Source organism: Zingiber officinale, chromosome 7A (genome assembly GCF_018446385.1).
Source record: "Zingiber officinale cultivar Zhangliang chromosome 7A, Zo_v1.1, whole genome shotgun sequence".
Lineage (NCBI taxonomy): Eukaryota > Viridiplantae > Streptophyta > Magnoliopsida > Zingiberales > Zingiberaceae > Zingiber > Zingiber officinale.
This window is the reverse complement of record NC_055998.1, coordinates 49,539,072-49,559,526: the sequence shown is the minus strand read 5'-3', so window position 1 is coordinate 49,559,526 and position 20,455 is coordinate 49,539,072. Positions and strand designations below refer to the sequence as shown.

The 20,455-nt window shown below is 35.6% G+C and overlaps 2 protein-coding genes across 2 annotated transcripts; both read right to left on the bottom strand.

Annotated features, from left to right (window-relative positions):
- Nucleotides 1-1,920: 1,920 nt before the first annotated feature.
- Nucleotides 1,921-7,273, bottom strand: LOC122001394. Its single transcript, XM_042556108.1, has 10 exons — nt 6,646-7,273; nt 6,081-6,254; nt 5,858-5,930; nt 5,609-5,650; nt 5,445-5,504; nt 3,659-5,251; nt 3,426-3,527; nt 2,702-2,842; nt 2,483-2,608; nt 1,921-2,285 (listed from the first exon to the last, which is right to left on the bottom strand). The coding sequence occupies exons 1-10, from the start codon at nt 6,741-6,743 to the stop codon at nt 2,172-2,174; spliced, it is 2,523 nt and encodes an 840-aa protein (XP_042412042.1). The 5' UTR covers nt 6,744-7,273; the 3' UTR covers nt 1,921-2,171.
- Nucleotides 7,274-8,972: 1,699 nt separating this feature from the next.
- On the bottom strand, nt 8,973-9,377 carry LOC121999373. The gene has a single exon (XM_042554063.1). The coding sequence runs from the start codon at nt 9,375-9,377 to the stop codon at nt 8,973-8,975; it is 405 nt and encodes a 134-aa protein (XP_042409997.1).
- Between the last annotated feature and the right edge of the window lie 11,078 nt (nt 9,378-20,455).

Sequence of the window (20,455 nt, the reverse complement as noted above, 5' to 3'; positions counted from 1 at the left end):
GCCTTTGTGTGTTTGGTTTTCAAAATTAATTATGCACATGTCATACATAATTTAGGCAGGAAAATAATAGAATGTGTTAACTCTGTGGTTGCAGGCTCCAACTATTATGGCTTACAAATATTATGCGTGATTGGACCCTTGGACATGTCAAGGGCATTTTATTGTGTGTGTATGATTGTAATATTAAATACAGCAGAAGCTGTATTAGTTATTAGGATTTTACATTTTTGTTTCGATCTAGATTACATGTACATTCCTTTGTGGAATATAGGATCGATATATATAAAATTTTATTTTTGTCGCGGATCGTATCCTTGCAATGCGTGGTACTATTGGAGGACCAGAGGCGTAGCGGAAAAGGAAGCTCGATGGACCCGACGACATGATCCCTAGGGCTGGGAGCACGCGAAGGGCAGTGATGAAAGAAGTCATAATAGTTGAAATTTTAATTTCCATATTTGTTGCTTTTATTTACTGTGATGTGTGATGTATGCTAGCATAGTAAAAAATCCTCACCTTAAAAAACTAAGTGGGAGAGGGATTTTTAAATAAATTCCACGATCTCCATTATTGGTTTGTAAGTGATGTAACAAGCTTGCGTGTTGGCTCTGAGTGCCTCCCTCCATAACGGATGAGTTTGTTGCGGTTCACTAGATCAAACTTCCTTTATGGATGATTATAGGAAATTATTTAGGAGCGTGTGATCTTCTTCAACTGAAGGGGCATAATCCTATTTAATGGACTAAGTAACAAGTAATGGTATACACTTAGACTCATTCAATAGTATCCTCCCCTACGGAGTCACTGCTATTGTTTTGCGTGACCAAAGGAATACCAACTATTAATTTGTCATAAAGCAAGGTAACACCTCCCCTCTTACAAATGTTTTTGTATACGTCCACACTAACGTGACATTGTTTGAAGCAATTTAAGGTTGACAAGATAATTAATGGGTAAGACCCTTCTCTTACAAATGTTTGAATTTGTATACGTCCACACTAACGTGGCATGCATAATTCAATTGCTCCCAGAAAGACTAGAAGTCCACTGTAATAATGAACTATTAGATTTAAGTGAATGTAATTCAATTAGTTTTGAATTGTGTAAAAACTAATTTTTTTTTTTTTTTTACAATTCATGTACTACTGAGGCTAGTTGTTCACAAATTTTATATTTGAAAACAATGTCGATGTCAATCTCCGATCATCGAGGTGTGACAGGAGTTGCACATTATAAAGTCGAATCTTGTATTATTCCTCAATAGCTTAGAGGTAAAATTGACTGATAGTAGATTCAAATTATAATTGGTATAACAATAGTTAGAGTGATCCTCGACCAATGTCCCAAAATATTTACAATCTTCTTTTGTAGTTCCTTTATTGGATATATAGATGTCCCCATGACGTAACACAGACGGTGGGTACATGACAACTCTAACGTAATAGCTAAGAATCGATCCCCCGAGATGATGGTTGACATGATTGATCCCATCATATGCTCAATGCCTGTATACCTGTATGAACCTCCCTTCATATCTGTAAGGTCGACTTTAGGAGAGCCGTTAAGATAGCGGACCTATTTTTCTTTTCTTGGATATATAGACATAACTACGAATCAAATTTCAACATCTGTGTATTACTGAAAAGTATGGATTAAAAAGGTTTCTTAGACTTTAAAAAGGTGTCTTAGACTATTTAGATTATACACTGAGTTCTTCACATTTAGAGTTGGAATCACAAGACAATTCGGGAATTAAATCAAGAATGACCATTCTCATGAACGATTTAAATTTTATGCCTTCTTTTCCTTGGTAAATTAAGCTAGTCTTAACGTTTTTTCCTTTCTCTTATGATCCATCCTATTCTGTGCTCTGGAGTCAAGTGCATACAAGTATTGCCCGAGAAAGGAACACGTTTAAGGTAACAAAAAGACTTCATGACATACAAGAATTGTCAGAGAAAGAGACACGTTTAGGGTAACAAAAAAGACTGCATGCTTTATACACCTTTTTCCAAACTTGTAAGGAAACAAACAATGAAAACATCTACCGATCACCCACTACATCTGTCAAATAATGGCGATTCCAAAATTATTGGAGGGACCAAATCAAAGAGCAATCAAAAAACTCAGAGAAGCATCAATATGCATTCAACAGGAGGGTGACTAATCCCTCACCTGTAATCCACACCGCCATCACCTTGTGTTATGTTGCTGCTTCCCTCAGATGGTTCCAGCAAAGGTATTAGAGAGAGAACTATTTCCATCCTTGTCACATCCCTTTTTGCCTGTAATACATTTAGAGATGATTTCCTATGAGTATCGATGAATCAATCTCAAACAAGATGCATGGTGGCACAAGCGAAAACTGAGTTAAATCAAAGTGAAAGTATTGGTGCTCAGATAGAATGGAGCACCCAAGTCAACTTATTTGTGCAGTGTCTGGGTTTAGGGTTTATTTAACTGTTCCTACATATTGTAATACCTCGACTGCAAATCGGGCCCAAACTTTAGTATTTCGTGCTTCCATTACCCCCTTTAATATGGTCAGTCCTAATCCTCGAATCAAGTCAGCTATCTCCAGAAAAAGGCCCTGCTCTTCGCACAGCATCTAAGGGAAACCAAAGAATTGTTAAGACAGTGTCCTTTTCATATGCCAATGACGATGAGGAAACACAATGGTGTCAGATAACAAACAGCATACTTCCACAAGCATTTGACAAGGAGAATCGATATCCTCAACTATGATCGGGCACGTCAAGAATTTACTACCAATTTCAAAGGCCCATGTTGCACCTCCCACAAAGTTGTCTTTCAAGAGCAATCCTCTTTCCTCTTTGGTGATCTGAAAAAACATGAAGAGGTTTGAAGGATTCCTCTGGAAATAAGAAGCTAAAGCTATAGTGAGGTCTTTATAATTTCTTGAACACAAAAAAAGAACTGTTGAATTCTTGTGGTCATATACACATTGTTTTTAATATTTTGATGTTCAGAAACTGTATTTGTTTATCTAGGATATATACTCATTTGGCATTATGATCAAACCGAACACAGCATGGAATGATGGAAGTCTAACATAACCGTCAGATAAAACACCAGAATAAATAAGAACATCGAGGTCGTCGTTGTAAATTTCACATTGAATATATTCTACAACTAGCATGACTATTGTAAATCTAACTGTAAGAATGCTATTCATAGGTGAATAGCAAACATGCCATGCGACCAGTTGATCACATTTGATGTTAGATGTCAAATGGTTGGGACTTAAATTGCCATATGATACTACTATGTTCTTTATAGAGAATATACCTGGGATTCTCACATACTTTCGATCCCTCAAATTTTGAGCTAAGATTTTTGTAGTTCATTTAGATTAAAAAAAAAAGACACTTCATAAACATTGAAAACCAGGTGAAAAGATATACCCTTGGTTCTCCAGATTTCTTCAATTTCTCCGTGTGATTAATCACACTTTGCAGAAAAAGCATGTGCTTGATGGTTTTATCCAGTAAGGTGTCTATGGTACACTGCCAATGAAAGTCATTGTAAGAATGAGCATATCTTGAATCAATCAAAATTTAGGATTCCAAACAAACTAAACTACATTGTCTAAACAACATAACAGAAAATCCAACTTTTTTGACAGAAAGGCATTCACCTCTTCACCATCAGGCACTATTTCTCTTAGTTCATCAAGACAATCCTGGATCAGCTGATGGTCTTTGGGCCTCGATCTTGTTCGGTTCTGCCCAGGCCTCACTCTCTTCCTAACAAACTGACCTGCTTCACCAGCATTGTTGCGTTTTTTAGGTGAAACAATGTCATTAATTGTGTTTTGGCAATTTCCACTCTGACTACAGAGTTGAGATCGGCAAGTTGAATTAATGGCATAGATTCCTCCAACGTTGTCAGTAATAGATGCAGATATATCTGATTCTGCACCATCTGCCTTCATAGGTATGCAAACACCGAATGATTCACCAGGAAATTGTACTGGTGATGACCACATGGCATGTACTTTAGCACAATAATTAAATTTAGAAATTACTGCATCCAAAAGCTGGTCTGGATTGGTTTCTTCAGGCTTCACATTGCAAGAAACCAGATTACCCAATGCATCAACATTGTGACAACTACTGGACTGACTGATGTAAGCAGAATGATCCATATCAGCATCATGAGAATTTCGTTTGTCAGAAATGTAATCAATCAAAGAACAGTGTAGTGGTTCAAACATACTATCAAAATCCAATTTAGGAAGAAAATCATCTCTGTTATCAGTTTGTGATGCTACATATAAGCTTTCTTCATATAAATGAGACACAACCTCTGAAGATGCACCAACATTTCTACACCAGTAGTCTTGCTTCTCTCTGCATGGGACACCTAAATCCTGTGATACATCTTGCTCCATTTTTTGCTTTCCTGTCATCCCAGTGGCCTTAAACATCTTGATTAAAGAATGAGTTCTGGACTTTGGATTTTCTGAAAGCATTTCAATACCTACTGGATAATTAGCGGGATTCAAATTTTGACATGCTTGCACAGTAGTTGAAACTGTACAGCAATTCTTGATTTCTTTAGCAACTGACAATCCATGCTGCTTATTGATAGCAGATGTTTTAATTTTCTCAGAATGCATTCTAGTATTTAAACCATCAAGGGGGAAAGCACACATGCTTACAAAAGATTTCAGTTGAGTGATTACTGAGCTACTTAATCTAGATCCATTCTTTGTGTCTACGACCTGTGATCTACTGCAAGATGCATCCAACAGAGGTTCTTCCATTACCATTGAGCTACAAGAACATACGTGTGTCTCATCATCAGCTGGAGGATTGGCATTCCTCAACCACCTTATATCTGGCAATTTGTTTCTTTTTTGACTACCTGAAGACCAACATTCCAATTCAATAAAATGGGAAAATGGTGTATTCCCTTGTCCAAAAATGTCATGAAGAGGCATCCACAGGCTTGAGCTGTTCTGTTTGGTCAGAACAAAATATGTATCCAAATACAATTGAATAACTGATTCCAAGGCAGAAGCATCACCATGTTGGTAATGGAACTGATTGGATTTAATATATACAGATTGGTCAGATTGGTCAGGAGGTAGAGCAGGAAATTCATATTCTGGGACCTTCTCATTCAGGCAACTACTAGACATATCAGATAAAATAGCTGCAGGAACATATCTGGTCAGAGTGAACAAGTCCCTTGTGAAGTTTACGAAAGAAATGTCCTCAATTACCTACAAGATGATAAGGAAATGTGACCGATAAGTACCTCTTAACTCATTATGTGCTGTATCTATTTCTGATCACATAGTAAGGAGTTAAACGCTTCAAGAGTGAATTACTACTAATCATAGGTTCCAACTTCAATTTGCAGCATGTATCCATAAAGATCAAAATATCACACATGAAGTACTATGGGACATTTACCATGTTAACTGATCCAAATTGTAGGACACCATGTGATGGTACAGGAATAATTGCTAAAGTCTGTAGATCAAAGGAAAAAAAAAGAGAGTAAATTGGTTATGATATGGTGATACATTGTAATGACTGTTACAATAAATTGGGGAGCTATTTCAAGAACAGCAAACCTGTATGCCAGCAGAAAATTGCTTGTTCAACTCAGCCAATACCTATCAGGAATCAAGGAACGCAACCCTTAAATAACTGTCAAAGGATCTCAAATTGAACCACAACAATGACTCCAAAGAAACCAAAGTAATTTATCCTCAAACAAAGTATAATTAGCCCGAAAAAAATCACAGTTAGTAAACTTGTTGAGAAAAATGATCCAAGGAATACATAAACATACAACTACAGCATCATAATAGCATACTAACCAGACAATAGTCATTAAGGTCACATTGAAATATCCATTGATGAGTGCCAGTTAAAGCAGCTTTTCCAACAATCCTGAAACATAGCAAAACAATACCAATCTCAAACAAACAGAATGGTGCATACAAGAATCGGCATTCATGTTTCATACTTTGCATGATTGTATGTATACACACATTTGCACATGCAAACACATAATCTTAAAGCATAGAGAAGAAAAGTCACCCTGCTCCCATGACATGGACCTCGGATACCATAATAGTGTTAACAAGTGTGCTAAGTTTATTCTGTGAGCGACAAATATGTTCTATGACATTTCCTTCAGTAGGATTCTGGTATATAGAAATATCAGTGCCTTCAACTATCCGCTCACAGTGCCCATCTCCCCAATTCAACAGCCTGGAAATATCAAACTAGACAATCAGAACTAGGAAAGCATCTAAATCCCAATACTGGACAAGAGCTTATAATGACTTAGAAAGTCAAAACCTAAACCTAATCAAGGGAAATTCTCAGATATAGATATTTGAGAGTAAAGCAAGATCCTTGCCAGTTGCCACATATATTTCCAGAGTTGAACAAATGAAAGCTTCTACAAACAAAATCAATTCAAGCATCTGACATAAGACTATAAGAAAGTGAAGTTAAATCGAAAAAGCAAATGGTTATCAAGGACCTAACGATCCAGAAACAAAAGTTATTTTAAAAAAATAATGTTTTTTTTCTTCCTCTTACTCGTTTCTAGCAAAACTCGAGAGCAGAAAGAGAAAAGGAAGAGGTTTGAGGTTACATCTGATCTCCGCTGGGGATAACTCTCCAGAAAACCGCGTACGACCACCCAAACTCAACGCAGAACCGCCTCAGAACTTCTCTCAAAGGAAGAGGCATCGTTCTTCGCAATGCCGAACTCAGCGCGTCGATCCAAACCCTAATTCGGAACTAGAAGAGGGCACAAGATGGCAACTTGAAGATAAACAAAGCAATGGAGGAAGAGAAGTTGCTCCGGAGGAAATGCCAAACGAATCGAAGGGACACTAACTCCCCCGGCAAGAGTCCCAACCATCTTGCTTCATCCGCAGTTCGCCACGCCTCTTCCTCGTCGTCCCTGGCCCCCACGCCACCGCCATCCTCCGAGTCATTGGCGGAAGACCAAGAAAGAGAACGAGAGAATCCCCTGACGAGAAAGGCAGCTCTTTTGTTGAAGCAGCATACTAAGCGGTCATCATTCTTTCCATTTAGCGAGAGAAGACGAGGAGAAAGGAGGACCTCGCGAAGAAGGAAGGCAACAGAGTAAGACAGGGAACCACGGAAATCAAAGAGAGGGTTTTGGAGCGAGACGTGAGGTTCGTAGTATATGAGGAGGGCCGAGAGTGGTCCAGTTTGCTGCTCCTTTGCTGGAGTCCATTCCATCGTTCCAGCTCAAGAAAGTGTCCCCGAGTGCGTCACGCACCGTGATTCATGATGCAATCGAGGGAAGTAGGTAGGCTAAGGGGTTTATCAATGCGATTGCAGAAAAGGATGAAGACGAAGAGGGCCAGGGAAGATGACAAAAGCTACTGAGAGAATCCCGACCTTGTGCTCTGCGAAGATTTGGATCATCCCAAAAGCAGCAGCAGACTGGCAGATCTCCCTAGTACTCTCTTTCTTTCTTTCCCGCAACATGCAAACGGCATCGCTTGGTCTCTCATCGGGTGGATGGGCAGGCCACAAGTGGAGCACCTTTTTGGATTTGGAAAAGATTGATTGCTCAAAAAGAATGGCGCCCATTATCATAATTCAAAGCCCCATCTTCTTCAATCGATCAATAATACACTGATTTGAAGAACCTGAAGCTATAAACAGCAATAAAGAACAAAAGGTCGATTCCTATAATAGGGAGCTGCTTTTTATGCCTGAAGGTGTATATTGTATAGTGCTTCAAAGTTTATATAGAGTTGCATTTGGTCAACTTGAGTCTTAATAATTAGATTCCTCTAGCGATCTTCCTCTCACAGCCCATTCCCTTTAGCCAATTAGGCACTCCCTCTAGGATCGTTTTTTATCTCAGGTAAAGTTGAAAATTGAGCAGTACTTCTCCATTTACTGGATCGTCCATTGTCATCTTCATTGATACCCGAAAATCTCAAAATCTTTAAACATCACGAACAGAAGGACTTTTTTTTTTAAACTGCATTGGCATTTATGAGTAAAAAATTAGAGTTTTCAAAATTCTGGGATTATTTTGAATTGATGAAAATTTTAAACTTGGTTCCTACAATTATTTTTTTTAAAAAAAAAGCGAATGTTATTGATTTTTGAAATTTAAAATTATATTTTAAAATTAGAAATTGATTTTTGAAATCATGCAAAGGTCAAAATTAATTTCTTTGAAATTTGTAATTCATTTTTTTAAAGTTATTTAAAATTTTATAAATTATTTTTTTGAAATTATATGGGTTTAAGTAAATTGAAATAAAGCTTTATTCAACAAATACACCCAAATATAACACATAATATCCTCTCATAGATCCACGCTAACTCATCGATAAAACCCACAATATCATTTTCAATAACCAACCACATTCCCTATCCTTATATTTCTTTTTCTTGTTAATACATGATTTTATTACTCCCATTGTCTTTTTCTTCCTCTCCGCTTTAGCATACAAAATATTTGTTTTTCTTATATATCGAAGGCTGCCACATAGGTATCTACTCTTCAGTAACAAAATATACGGAACAATTTGGGTGAGGAGACAAATGATCTGAGTTTTATTTTACCTTTGAGGTTGAAATGAGTGATATTTAGATAAGAATAAAAAATTGAATCATTATCATAGTCTAAAGATAATTACTTTTGAGTAAAAGATATGTTTTTTACTATTTCGTAACATGAACACAAATTGATTCGTCTGTGCTGAAATTAGCATTTGAATTGATCAAATGAGTAACTGAAACTAAAAGCAAATCCACAGGGTATATTTTCAAAAAGGTTTCTTGAAACAACCTATTTTCATAAGATAAAATTACAATAAATACCGTATAGCGAGAGTTTCCTTTTTTATATTTTTTTTCAAAAGTACTCAAGTGAATTATTGGTCGACAATCACAGAGTTAGTGTTCCGATGAGTATTCCAACTATTGCTCCATGCTGCCAACGTGGACAAGGGGGCTCAAGAGTGGAAAGGAATACCAGCTCGAAAACAAAGATGGAGACAAGAGCTCTTTCAAGAATACTGTGGGAGACTCATCGGCGCTACCTGAAATCACCGGAGCTGCCAATTCGAGAGGAGGCGGAAGCGGAGCAGTGCCCCTCAGCGGCCTCTTGAGTGGCGGCGGGGTCACCGGGCGAGTGGCACCAGTCAGCTGCTGGACAAGTTCCCGGAATCCCCTGGGATCCACCCGGTACACCTTTGGCGCCGGCGATTGGTCGGGCTTCTTGTGCGGCGCCTTCCCAGGAGGCCTTTGCACCGAGTGGAGTGCCACGCGGTAGGGAGGCAGCGGCAGTGACGGCCTCTCTCTCTTGTCGGATTTTTGATCCATCGCAGGCTGGTAATTGGAATTGGAAATGGAAGGATGGCTTACGGCAGCGTTATATAATCGGAAACATCAAACAGTGACGAAGGATAACGATGATACGAGTGGGATGTTGACAAGAACTACATAACAGCGCGTCGGCTTCTTTGACCAACACGTGGGATTAGTGGTCAAACGAAACGAAGGCGGCTACGACGAGTGTGTACACGAATATGATGCATGGATTGGATTCTTCCTGCATTACCACTTGAACGATTTTTATTGAGGAAGTGAAGAGAATTTTAAAAGGTCGATCGACGAGACAAATAATTAAATAAAGCATTATAATGGTCGGCTTCGCGTTGATTTAGGCAAGTGACGTTTTCTAAGATTAATGTAGATATCCTAAATACCAATACTTTAAAAACGACCATTAAAATCTATCAGGCTACTAATAAATCGTTAGTTTGATGGGTTAAACTGATGGAGCAAGTAAACTAGAAAAATAATGATACACATATAATTTATATTTTTATATATGTAAAGTATTTTTTATAACAATTTTAATAAATATACTAACAAAATTAATAAAACCATCAATTCAAAAATGATATCATGTAGAAATCTAAGTTTATTAAATTTTCAAATCAGGCCCTAAGACATGGTACGAAGGTAAAAAAAAAGGGTTGACATTCCTACAATGAGGATTCGAAACTCATGTAGGTCACTTCATATGCCTGTGGTGTTTGAACAATTCGTGTGATGTTGAATCATCCATCCATCATAATACATTTGTACTTTCTGAATTTGATCAAAGAAAAATTTTCGTACGATCAGATCGATCATTTATAAAATTAGTCAGTTCAATAATTTGAAAATCTAGATTAAAAAAATGAAATATCTAAATCATGCCTATATTAATGTGGTGTAGTGAAATAATAAAATGATCAAAATTTAAATTTCAAACGGGATGAATATTTAGAGGTTCACTTTTTTGAAATTGTATATAACTTGTACTTTAGATTTAGTAAGTGAATCAAATAAATCATACCTCTAAAACTAATTGGGTGAAATTTAAATACCTAAATTATTTATAAAAAATACATAAATTATGCATCACATACTTTCTAAATTACTAAATCATGTGTCAATTTCTCAAAATACTCCTCATCTATTGATACGATTATTAAGGTGGACCCCCCACTGCCACAGTCAAAGTTTAGGAGGTCGATTGGCATGACAATCTAAGTCAAGAGGAGGTCAACATTCTGAGCCAAGATGTATCATCATTTTGACCGAGAACATGCCCGATTGGACCCTATGGATGGTGGGCTCTCTAGTCCTGATCTCCTATGCATTGATGAAGCTCGAGGCCAAGTATTAATTAGCTCGATTGAGTGCTCCAGCGGTTAGGATATATTAGACATTTGGTCCACCCGAACTCCAAACCATTGATGAAGCTCGAAGCCAAGTATTAACTAGCTCGACTGAGTGCTCCAGTCGATCAAACATACTGGACGCTTGGTCCACCCGAACTCCTAAGTATTGATAAAGTGCAAAGCCAAGTATTAACGAACTCGACCGAGTACTCCGGTCGATCGGACATATGGCTCGATTGGACATACTGGATGCTTGGTCTGCTCGACCTAGGACCAAGTCGCCAACTGCATTCACCAAAGTCGACCGGGTGGCTCTTGTGAGTGATGGCCGGTCAGACTATATTAAGGACTCAGTCAGCTTGCCAGATGAGCCTATTGCGGGCCCCGCAGCCTAACGCTCTCATATTCCTTTTTGGTATTTTGTACCACGGATAACAGAGAATATTCTATATGTAAGTTGTACATTCGAAGCTTCCATCCTGTCAATTGTAAATATTGCGGGTCTATTTTGGGAAAGGTGTCAGAGACTCTTTCTGACCTATCCTTTTTTGAAAATGTTTTGAGATCCATGCACAAATATGACATAACACTATAAAAAGGGGTCTCTATCTACAGACGCACCACCGTAACACTATCACAAGAGGATTTATAACTATTGATAGCTGCCCAAGCGACTAAAATGGTGTAGTAACAGTAAGCAGCGATCGAAGGTCATCTCCCGAGCTAGCCCGCTGTGTCTATGGCTACCCATTAGGTTGAGTGAGGTACTCAAGTGGAAGGCCTGACCGAGTTCCAGCCGATCCAAGCTCCCCCAACTACCTTCTCGCAAGTACCTGTGCATCTGACCAACCTGCTAGTCGTGCCCCCATCATTGATAATATATCACTAGGCATTGTTCCTGCACACCCCTTGATGATATGGGCCGAGTAGAGCTACCTCAAGGATCGTCCTCTGAAAATTCACCCACTCGGGACCACCGTAAAGGATAATCCCCAATAACCAATAGCTCCCTTGAGAGGGCGAGCATGTCGTTCTCTCATGAAATCTTAGAGGATAAACTGTTGGCTTATTTTTTATCGCTCTGTAGGATCATTGCACTAGAGGGGGTGAATAGTGCTCATGACTTTTACGTTTGTTTAAAATCAATTATAGTAAGATGCGCAGCAGAATAAGGAAATGAATAAAAAGAAATAATGCTAACAAATCCAAGTTTTACTTGGTTCAGAGCTTGTGGTGACTCTTACTCCAAGACCCGAATGTGAGAGTGCTTTCATTGGGCAGTTACTAGTTAATCAAAAAGTTACAAAAAGAAATTATAATTTTGAATAAGTAACTTTTAAAATTAAGCAATATTCACGCCTTAGAAATGAATCTTGAATGTAGTGGTCATCGGAGCAACTTTCGGGTGTCGTGAAGGCATTTTCTAAGCAGTGCACAGAAGCGGAAGATGTTCAGAATGTTGTTCTTGAGGTGTTGGTCAAATCCTCCTTTTATAGCCCATTCCAGGTGCTTGGAACATCTCGAGGCGTCCCCATAGGGCTTACATGGCGTGCTTTCGTCGAAACTCTATCTAGCAAAAGTTATCCACCTTCGAGCACCTAGACCACCCCCAAGAGCCTAGATTGTGATGTAGATCTATTAGTCATCGCTCTCCAGCTTGCCGTGCAGATCAACTTTTGCCTGTCCGAGTACTTAGAGCAACTTTAGGCGCTCGGACCACCAGGGCGCTTGGCTAGGCACCCTTATGGGGGTGACTCTTAACCCGAGCCTTCCTGGGCCCCTGGAGTAACTCTGGGGGCCCGGACTCCTGGCGCCTAGACCACCTCCAGGCACACAGACTCTGGGTGGTAGGATCACCTTCGAGCGCCCAATTTTTGCTACCACTTTTTTTCTACAAAACAAGGTCAGTCCAAACAATAATATATAAAGAACGATAAGTTTTGACAGCCTTCGAACTGTCCAATCCTAACTTTGATTTTTGCTGAAATTTTAGATCAAACTGACGCCTACTATTTCCTCTTCGAAGACTGCGCCCTCACTTACACCTCTCAGGAGAAATTACCTTTTGCTAGAATGATCCTCCAGACCGTCTGAACTTTTGCTTAACATTTGAGACATCAAGACTTCATGTTGGATGTCTGATCCCCAACCCATCCAGTCTTCCACCTGGTGTCCGCTAGCCCTAGGATTTTCACTTAGCATCCTCGACTCTAGGATTTTGCCCAATGTTCTTGACCCGTCAAGACTTTGTCTAGTCCCCCAGACCAGGACTTCATTGCCTAACCATAGCTAGGACTTTTCCTTTGCCTAAGATCACTTAGGACTTTCCTGCACACTCAATTTAACTTGTTAGAACAACAATAACACTTAACTTAGAACCCTTTACCATTATCAAAACTCAAGTTCGATTATTTGGTGCTCCTTGCACCAATAATCTCCCCCTTTTTGATTATGACAACACAGTTCATAGTTAAGTTATGTACAACAGATAACAAGTAATAATGATTTAGTATTTTTACATGTAAGTCAAAATTTTCTAAGTTTCTATGTTTTGCAATACAACTAAAAATTAAGAGTTCAAAGACTCCCCTTGAAATACAACACTTTCTTAGCTACACATACTTAGTTTTCAAAAGTTCAGTTTTTTTTCAAAAGACTTAACTACACATACTTAACTAAAAAAATTCTTTACCCTTTTAGAAAACTTAACTTTAAAGAAGAACTTTAAAAATTCATAAAATACTTTAACTTTGAAAAAATATTTGAAGATTTGAAAAAAAAACTTTAACTTTGAAAAAATATTTAACTTTAAAATTTGAAAAATACTTTAACTTTAAAAAAACATATACCTTTGAAAATTTGGAAAATACTTAACTTTTGAAAAAATGTTTAACTTTGAAAATTTGAAAAATACTTTAACTTTGAAAAAAATATTTAACTTTGAAGATTTTAAAAATACTTTTACTTTGAAAAAGTAATTAACTTTAAAAATTTGAAAAATACTTTAACTTTGAAAATTTGAAAAAAAAATATTTTAAATTTGAAAATTTGAAAAAATACTTTAACTTTGGAAAAAACATACTTTAACTTAACTTCTTTTACTCCCTCTTTGACATATATCAAAAATACTAAGTAGAGAAAAGAAGCTATTAATAAGAAAAATAATTTTTAATCTCCCCCTTATTAATGCCTTTAGAACTCTTTGAGTAAGTGCTATAAATTTAAGGGAAAAGTCAATAACTTTTATCCTAGAGTCCAAGCATGTAAAGTTCAAAGTAAAGAGAATTTTTTTTAAAAAAAAAATTAAAAATAATCATCTATTCTCCTTATAAGAAATGTCTAACTATTAGTTACTAGCTATTTACCATAAGGTATTAGCATTTACTTGGTTAATCAAGTTAAGTACATGATTTAGTTAGGTTTACTAAAAAGGATGACTTAACTTGAATAATTTAAATTGATATTTTTAGCCTAGACTTATGTTGATGTGTATAGACATAATCATTTTAAAGTCCTGGCAATACCCTATGCATTTCACACCATTCGAAATATTTTTTTTATACACAAGCAAGATATTTCTAGTATGCTTATGAGATGCTCTGGTAGTAACCTATGGGTACATACTTTCTATGGAAAAACGTAGGCTAAGTCCAATTTTTGAAAATACTAGTAAAATTGAAAGTTTTTTTTTTTGAAAGATATAAAACAATTTATCCTAGAGTTTTAACACAAAGTTGATAAAGTTTGAAGAGATAATATAATTTTAAAAATCCATAATTTTTTAAAAAGTCAAAATAATAAAAATAATGATTTTGAAAACTTTAGAATCTATTATACTAAACACATACCTAATTATCTTCTAAGTATGCTAAACTCAAGTTTAGGTAAGGGTTTTATAAAAATATTTACTAGGTTTAACTTGGACTCAAAATAGTCAAGTATAATATCACCCTTAGTTATATGATCCCTTACAAAATGATGCTTAACCTCTATATATTTAGTCTTTGAGTGTTATATTAGATTTTTGGTTAAATTGATTGAGCTTATGTTATCAATTGAAATTTTTGTATTTTTATATTTTAATTGATAATCTTTTAAAGTGTGTATCATCTATAATAGTTGAGATGAACATTCACCCATAGTTATGTACTCTGCTTCAGTAGTGGATAGAACAACATAATGTTACTTTTTACTATACTAGCTTACTAGGCACTAACCTAGAAGTTGGTAGCTTTCACTTGTACCTTTTCTATTTAGTTTGCATCCAGCATAGTCTAACTTTGAGTACCCCACTAAGTCAAATCTGTTAATCCTAGGGAACCAAAGTCCTACACTTAGTGCCCCCTTAATATATCTAAGTATCTTTTTTAAATTAGTTAAGTGTGATTCTTTTGCAGAAGATTGGTATCTAGCACACATACCTATAGCAAATAAAATATCAAGTCAACTTGCACTTAAGTATAGTAGACTTCCTATTGTACTTTTATAATATTTTAAGTCTACTAATGTTCCTTCTAATTTAGAGTCAATTTTAACATGGTTGTCATTGGGGTATTAATATTTTTTAGAGTTTTCCATTCTAAATTTCTTAATTAATTCTTTAGCATACTTTATTTGATAAACATAAATTCTCTCTTTTGTTGGTTTTATTTATAATCCTAAGAAAAAAATTAAGTTCACCTACTAGCCTCATTTCAAATTCATTTTCTATTAATTTAATGAGTTCTTTTAAAAATTTTGTATTAGTTGAGCCAAAAATTATGTTATCTACGTAGATCTGGCCTATAAAAAATTCTTTTTCTAAGGCTTTAACAAATAAAGTTTGGTCTATTTTGCCTTAGTTAAATCCTTTAGATATTAGGTATGTTAATAGTCGTTCATACCAAGCCCTAGATGCTTATTTTAATCCATACAAAGCTTTATTTAGCCTAAGAACATGGTTTGGATGATCTAAGTCTTCAAATCCTGGGGTTGATTTATATGGACTTCTTCTTTGATGAACCCATTTAGGAGTGTGAACTTTACATCCATTTAATATAACTTGAATCCTTTATATGCTGCATAGGCTAGCATCATCCTAATGGATTCAAGTATGGCTACAGGTGCATAGGTTTCATCATAATATAACCCTTCTACTTGGCTGAACCCTTTTGCCACTAGTCTAGCTTTATTTCTTACTATTTCACCTTTATCATCTAGTTTATTTCTAAAGACCCACTTAGTATCAATTATAGATTTATTTGTGGGTTTAGGCACTAGTTCCCAGACTTGGTTTTTTTTTTCTTTCAAATTGAGCTAGTTCCTCTTGTATCGCAATTATCCAATCTGGGTCAGGTAAGGCTTCTTCTATAGTTTTGGATTAAATTTTGGAAATAATAGCTATTTGTCTAAGGTTTCTATAAGTTGATCAAGTTCAAACTCTTAGGGTTGGATCACCCAAAATTTGGTCAGATAGATGATTAAATCTTATCCTTGATGCTCTTATGTTAGCATCAACAATTGCTTCATTTGATTCACTTGTTTTAGGTCTAATCTTATTATCTTCATCATCTTCCATATTTTTTGTAATTTGATTATTATTTTCATTAATTAAATTAGGTAGGTTATTTTTTTCATCAAAAATTACATTGATTTTTTCTTCAACTTTTAGAGTATTTTTGTTATACACTCTATAAGTTTTATTGGTTGTGGAGTACCCTAAAAATATGCTAGATGTTGATTTGAATGTAAACTTACTTAAATAATTCTTAGTGTTTAATATATGTACTTTACATCTAAAAACTTTTAGATAATTTAGATTAAGTATTTTATTATAATATATTTCATAAGCGGTTTTATTATAAAATTTATTAATTAATATTCTATTTTGAATATAACATGCTGTATTTATTGCTTCTGGCCAAAAGTAGTTACTTAGCTTATATTCGTTTAACATGGTTCTAGCAGCTTCTTGTAATGTTCTAATTTTTCTTCTACTAGAACATTTTATTGAAGAGTTTTAGGACATAAAAATTCATGATTATATCCATTAATTTGATAAAATTCGGTAAACTTATAATTTTTGAATCCCCCCCATGATCACTTCTAATTCTTTTAATCTTGGTATCTTTTTCATTTTTTATTAATTTGTAAAAATTATTAAAGATTTTAAATATTTCATCTTTGGTTTTTAGAAATTTTACCTAAGTAAATCTTGAATAATCATCAATTATAACTAAGCAGTATTGGTTTCTACTTTGTGACTTAACTCTGTGTGAATCAAAAAGGTCTAAATGTAGGAACTCAAGTATTGAGTTGGTTCGATTTAGGTTTGTTGGTTTGTAAGTTGACTTAGTTTGTTTGCCTTATTGACAAGCATTATAGATAATATTTTCTAAATTTTTTAATTTAGGTAGACCTCTAACTAAGCCATTTTGACTCATTTTTGAAATAAGTCTGATGTGAGTGTGACCCAGTCTTCTATGCCACAATTTAGTTTTCTCTTATTGTGTCAAAAGACACTTTAGTGAGGAGGTTGGTAGGTAAATTGTGTAAATGTTATTTTTCCTAATTGCCTTAAGTGTAATTTTAGGGGTTTCAATATTTTTAATTAAACATTTAGAGTTAGAAAAAGTTGCTAAGTATCCAAAGTCACACAGTTGACTTATGCTAAGTAAGTTAAAATTGAATTTATCAACTAATAAGACTTTTCAAGTAATGAAATTGAAACTAAATTCGATATTACCTATTTTGATTCCCTTATATTTTCCATTGTTTCCAAATATAATTGACCCTATGTTCTTGAGTTTTAGCTTGGTAAACTTCAATCGATCTCTAATCATGTGTCTGGAGTATCTACTATCCAACATCCATTGACCTAAATCATTATCTTCCTACACATAAAGTATTTGTTTTGAATCTAATTTTGACAGATTATAAGATAGATTGATTGAATTCAACCCCTTATTTTTTATCTCACCTAGTCTAGGTTGTCAATCATGTTATACCTATGAGTGATTATGAAATAGTTGATTGAGTTTAACTTAAGTTTAGTTAGATTTAAGTTTTAAGTTGATCTGATTTAATTTGATTAGATTTAAGTTTTGATTTAAATTTGATTTAAATTGTATTTAAGTTTATTTTGATTTGATTTAAGTTTAATTTGATTAGTTTAAATTTGATTTGATTTAATTGATTAGATTTAAGTTAATTTGATTTAAGTTAGATTTAAGTTTAATTTGATTTGATTTAATTGATTAGATTTACTTTGATTTGAGTTAAGTTTAATTTTATTTAAGTTCAGTTAGATTAATTAACTAATTTTTATTTTTAACCTAAATTCATCTCACCCTTTTCTAGATTATCAATCAAGGAACCTTATGAGGTTTGTAAGATGGTTAAATTTTATCTTCAATTTATATTAAAATCTAAGGATTAATTTACATTTGAGTTTGAATAAGGTTTAATAGTTAGTTAATTAAATATTCATTTCAATACTTGGCTTCTAGGATGTGGTGAGGCACTAGACCTTCTTGGATATTGGAGCAACAACCACTTCAAGACAAAGTCTTTTAAAGAAATTAAATATTTAATTTTCTTTCTGAGACTCCTTGGTATAACTAAACAAGTGTCAATCAAGCCTAAGTCCTTATCTATCCTAATCTAAGCATGTATAAAGAAGCAGTAAAGCAGACATCAAATAAGTTTATCTAATAATAAAGATGATTTTTCTATTGGCTCCCTGTGGATCATAGCCTCGATAAGGTCTATCAAGGTAGTGAATTTGATCCTTGGGGATTCAATATTGATCACGTCTAACTTGATTAACCAAGTTAGACTTGGGACTGACTCATGCTTGAACTACTTTTCTATTTGTTCGATTAACAAGAGACAAGCAGGATTTAAATTTATGTTTGGCCTTATACTCAAGTCCAGATTGGTTATATATGACCCTTTGTTTCCCAAGAATTAGGTCAAGATTCTTTGAACCTAATGTAAACAGTTCCAACATTTCCTTAAGTTCTTTAACTTGAGTTTTCACATTGAAATTTTCTTCCTCAAGTTGGATTTAAGTTGGAGTTCCAATTTGTGTCTTCTCAATTGATGAACCTGGGTTAGTCTTTTCCTTGAGGACTTTGACCTCCTCTTGGAGTGACTTAACCCGGAGGCTAGATTTAGCTAATTTTCTAGACAAGTATGAAATTAAATTATGTGATCTAATTAAAGAAATACTTATAGTGGATTGGGAACCTTCTGAACCGGATATGGATCTATGGTTTCGCTAGGACTTGACTTCCGATTCGCTCTCGATTTCAGACTCATCGACTTGTTCTCAGGACAGAAGTGTGAGGAAGCTTGTTTGTTTGAGATCTTCGTCGAAGTCTTCCAATGAAAATTCATCCCACATTGCCCACAGAGCCTTCTTCTTCCATTGCGTCTTTACTTCCTTCAGGTTTGGACAATTTACCTTGATATGTCCCTTCTTGTTGTAGTTGTAATAGGTGACATCAGACTTGGCCTTTGTGGTTGAACTTGGTTGTGTCATCTTTGACTAGATTACCTTCTTGATCTCGTGTTTTGTGAAGTCCTTCTTTTTCTTGCAAAATTTTTGTACTAGGTTGATGAGCTTGGTGGTGATTTCATCGTCATCTTCTAAGTTCGATTTGTATTTAGACTCGTGTTCGATCCAGCGCTTGTTCCTAGACTCCTTTACCTTGCTTCTACCTGTAACCAATACAATACTTTTCTTGACCGAAAGTGCTTTAGTCTGTTCATGAAGTTCAAATTCTAAAAATAGCTCATCTAGTCTAATTAAAGAAAGGCCCTTGGATACTTTGTATGCATCTACCATCGATGCCCACAAGGTATTCCTTGGAAAGACATTTAACGCATACCTTATTATATCACAATTCTCTACCTTTTGACTAATTGCATGTAGTTCGTTAAGAAAGTCTTGGATCTAAGCGTGGAGTTGACTTACTGACTCACCATCCTACATTTTAATATTGTATAGCTTATTTAAAACTAAGTCTCATTTACTTACCTTAGTGTCAGAGGTGTCCTCGTGCAGCTTGATTAGCTTTTCTCATAATTCCTTGACGCTGTTGAAGGGGCCAACCTGATTCAACTTGAAGGACCATAAATACGTTAGAGGGGGGGGGGTGAATAGAAATTTTCAAAAATCAAGAACGAATTATGAAGTGGAAGAATAAAAGAAAAAGACTAGAACAAGAAAGATAATTACACTCTTGTTGGATCAAAAGCGCTAGAGGGGGAGGGGGGGGGGGTGAATAGCGCTCGTGGCTTTCACTCGTTTTGGAATCACAAAACTCGAGTAATAACACAGCGGAATAATAAAGAAATGACAAACACAAAAAGACACAGGTCATTTACTTGGTTCGGAGCCTGTGGCGACTCGTACTCCAAGGCCCGCGATCGTTAATCGCTTTCGGTGGGCAACAACTATAATATCAAAAATGAGTTACAAGTTAAGTGCAAGAAAAATAGTAAACTTATACCAACGACAGAAGGAAAATAGTAATATTAAGTCTCCGAGTCGTCGGCGTTAAGAGTCGAGCGCTGCGATAAGCCCTGCTTCAAGAGGTCTTTAAATAAGCTGTTTGAGGTGCCTCCAAGCTTGTCCGAGGCTCCTCAACCCCGAAGTTTTATCCCCGAGTCGAGCGCTGCGATAAGCCCTGCTGCCTGCTCCTTATCCTTGCCTGGAGGTGCATCCATCAATCCTTTGAG

Coding starts and splice junctions, on each gene's coding strand:
- LOC122001394 (XM_042556108.1), bottom strand. CDS start 6,743: ATGCCTCTTCCTTTGAGAGAAGTTCTGAGGCGGTTCTGCGTTGAGTTT. Junction 5,931..6,080: donor GTCCATGTCATGGGAGCAGG/GTGACTTTTCTT, acceptor GCTATGTTTCAG/GATTGTTGGAAAAGCTGCTT. Junction 3,528..3,658: donor TAGTGCCTGATGGTGAAGAG/GTGAATGCCTTT, acceptor TTTCATTGGCAG/TGTACCATAGACACCTTACT.
- LOC121999373 (XM_042554063.1), bottom strand. CDS start 9,377: ATGGATCAAAAATCCGACAAGAGAGAGAGGCCGTCACTGCCGCTGCCT.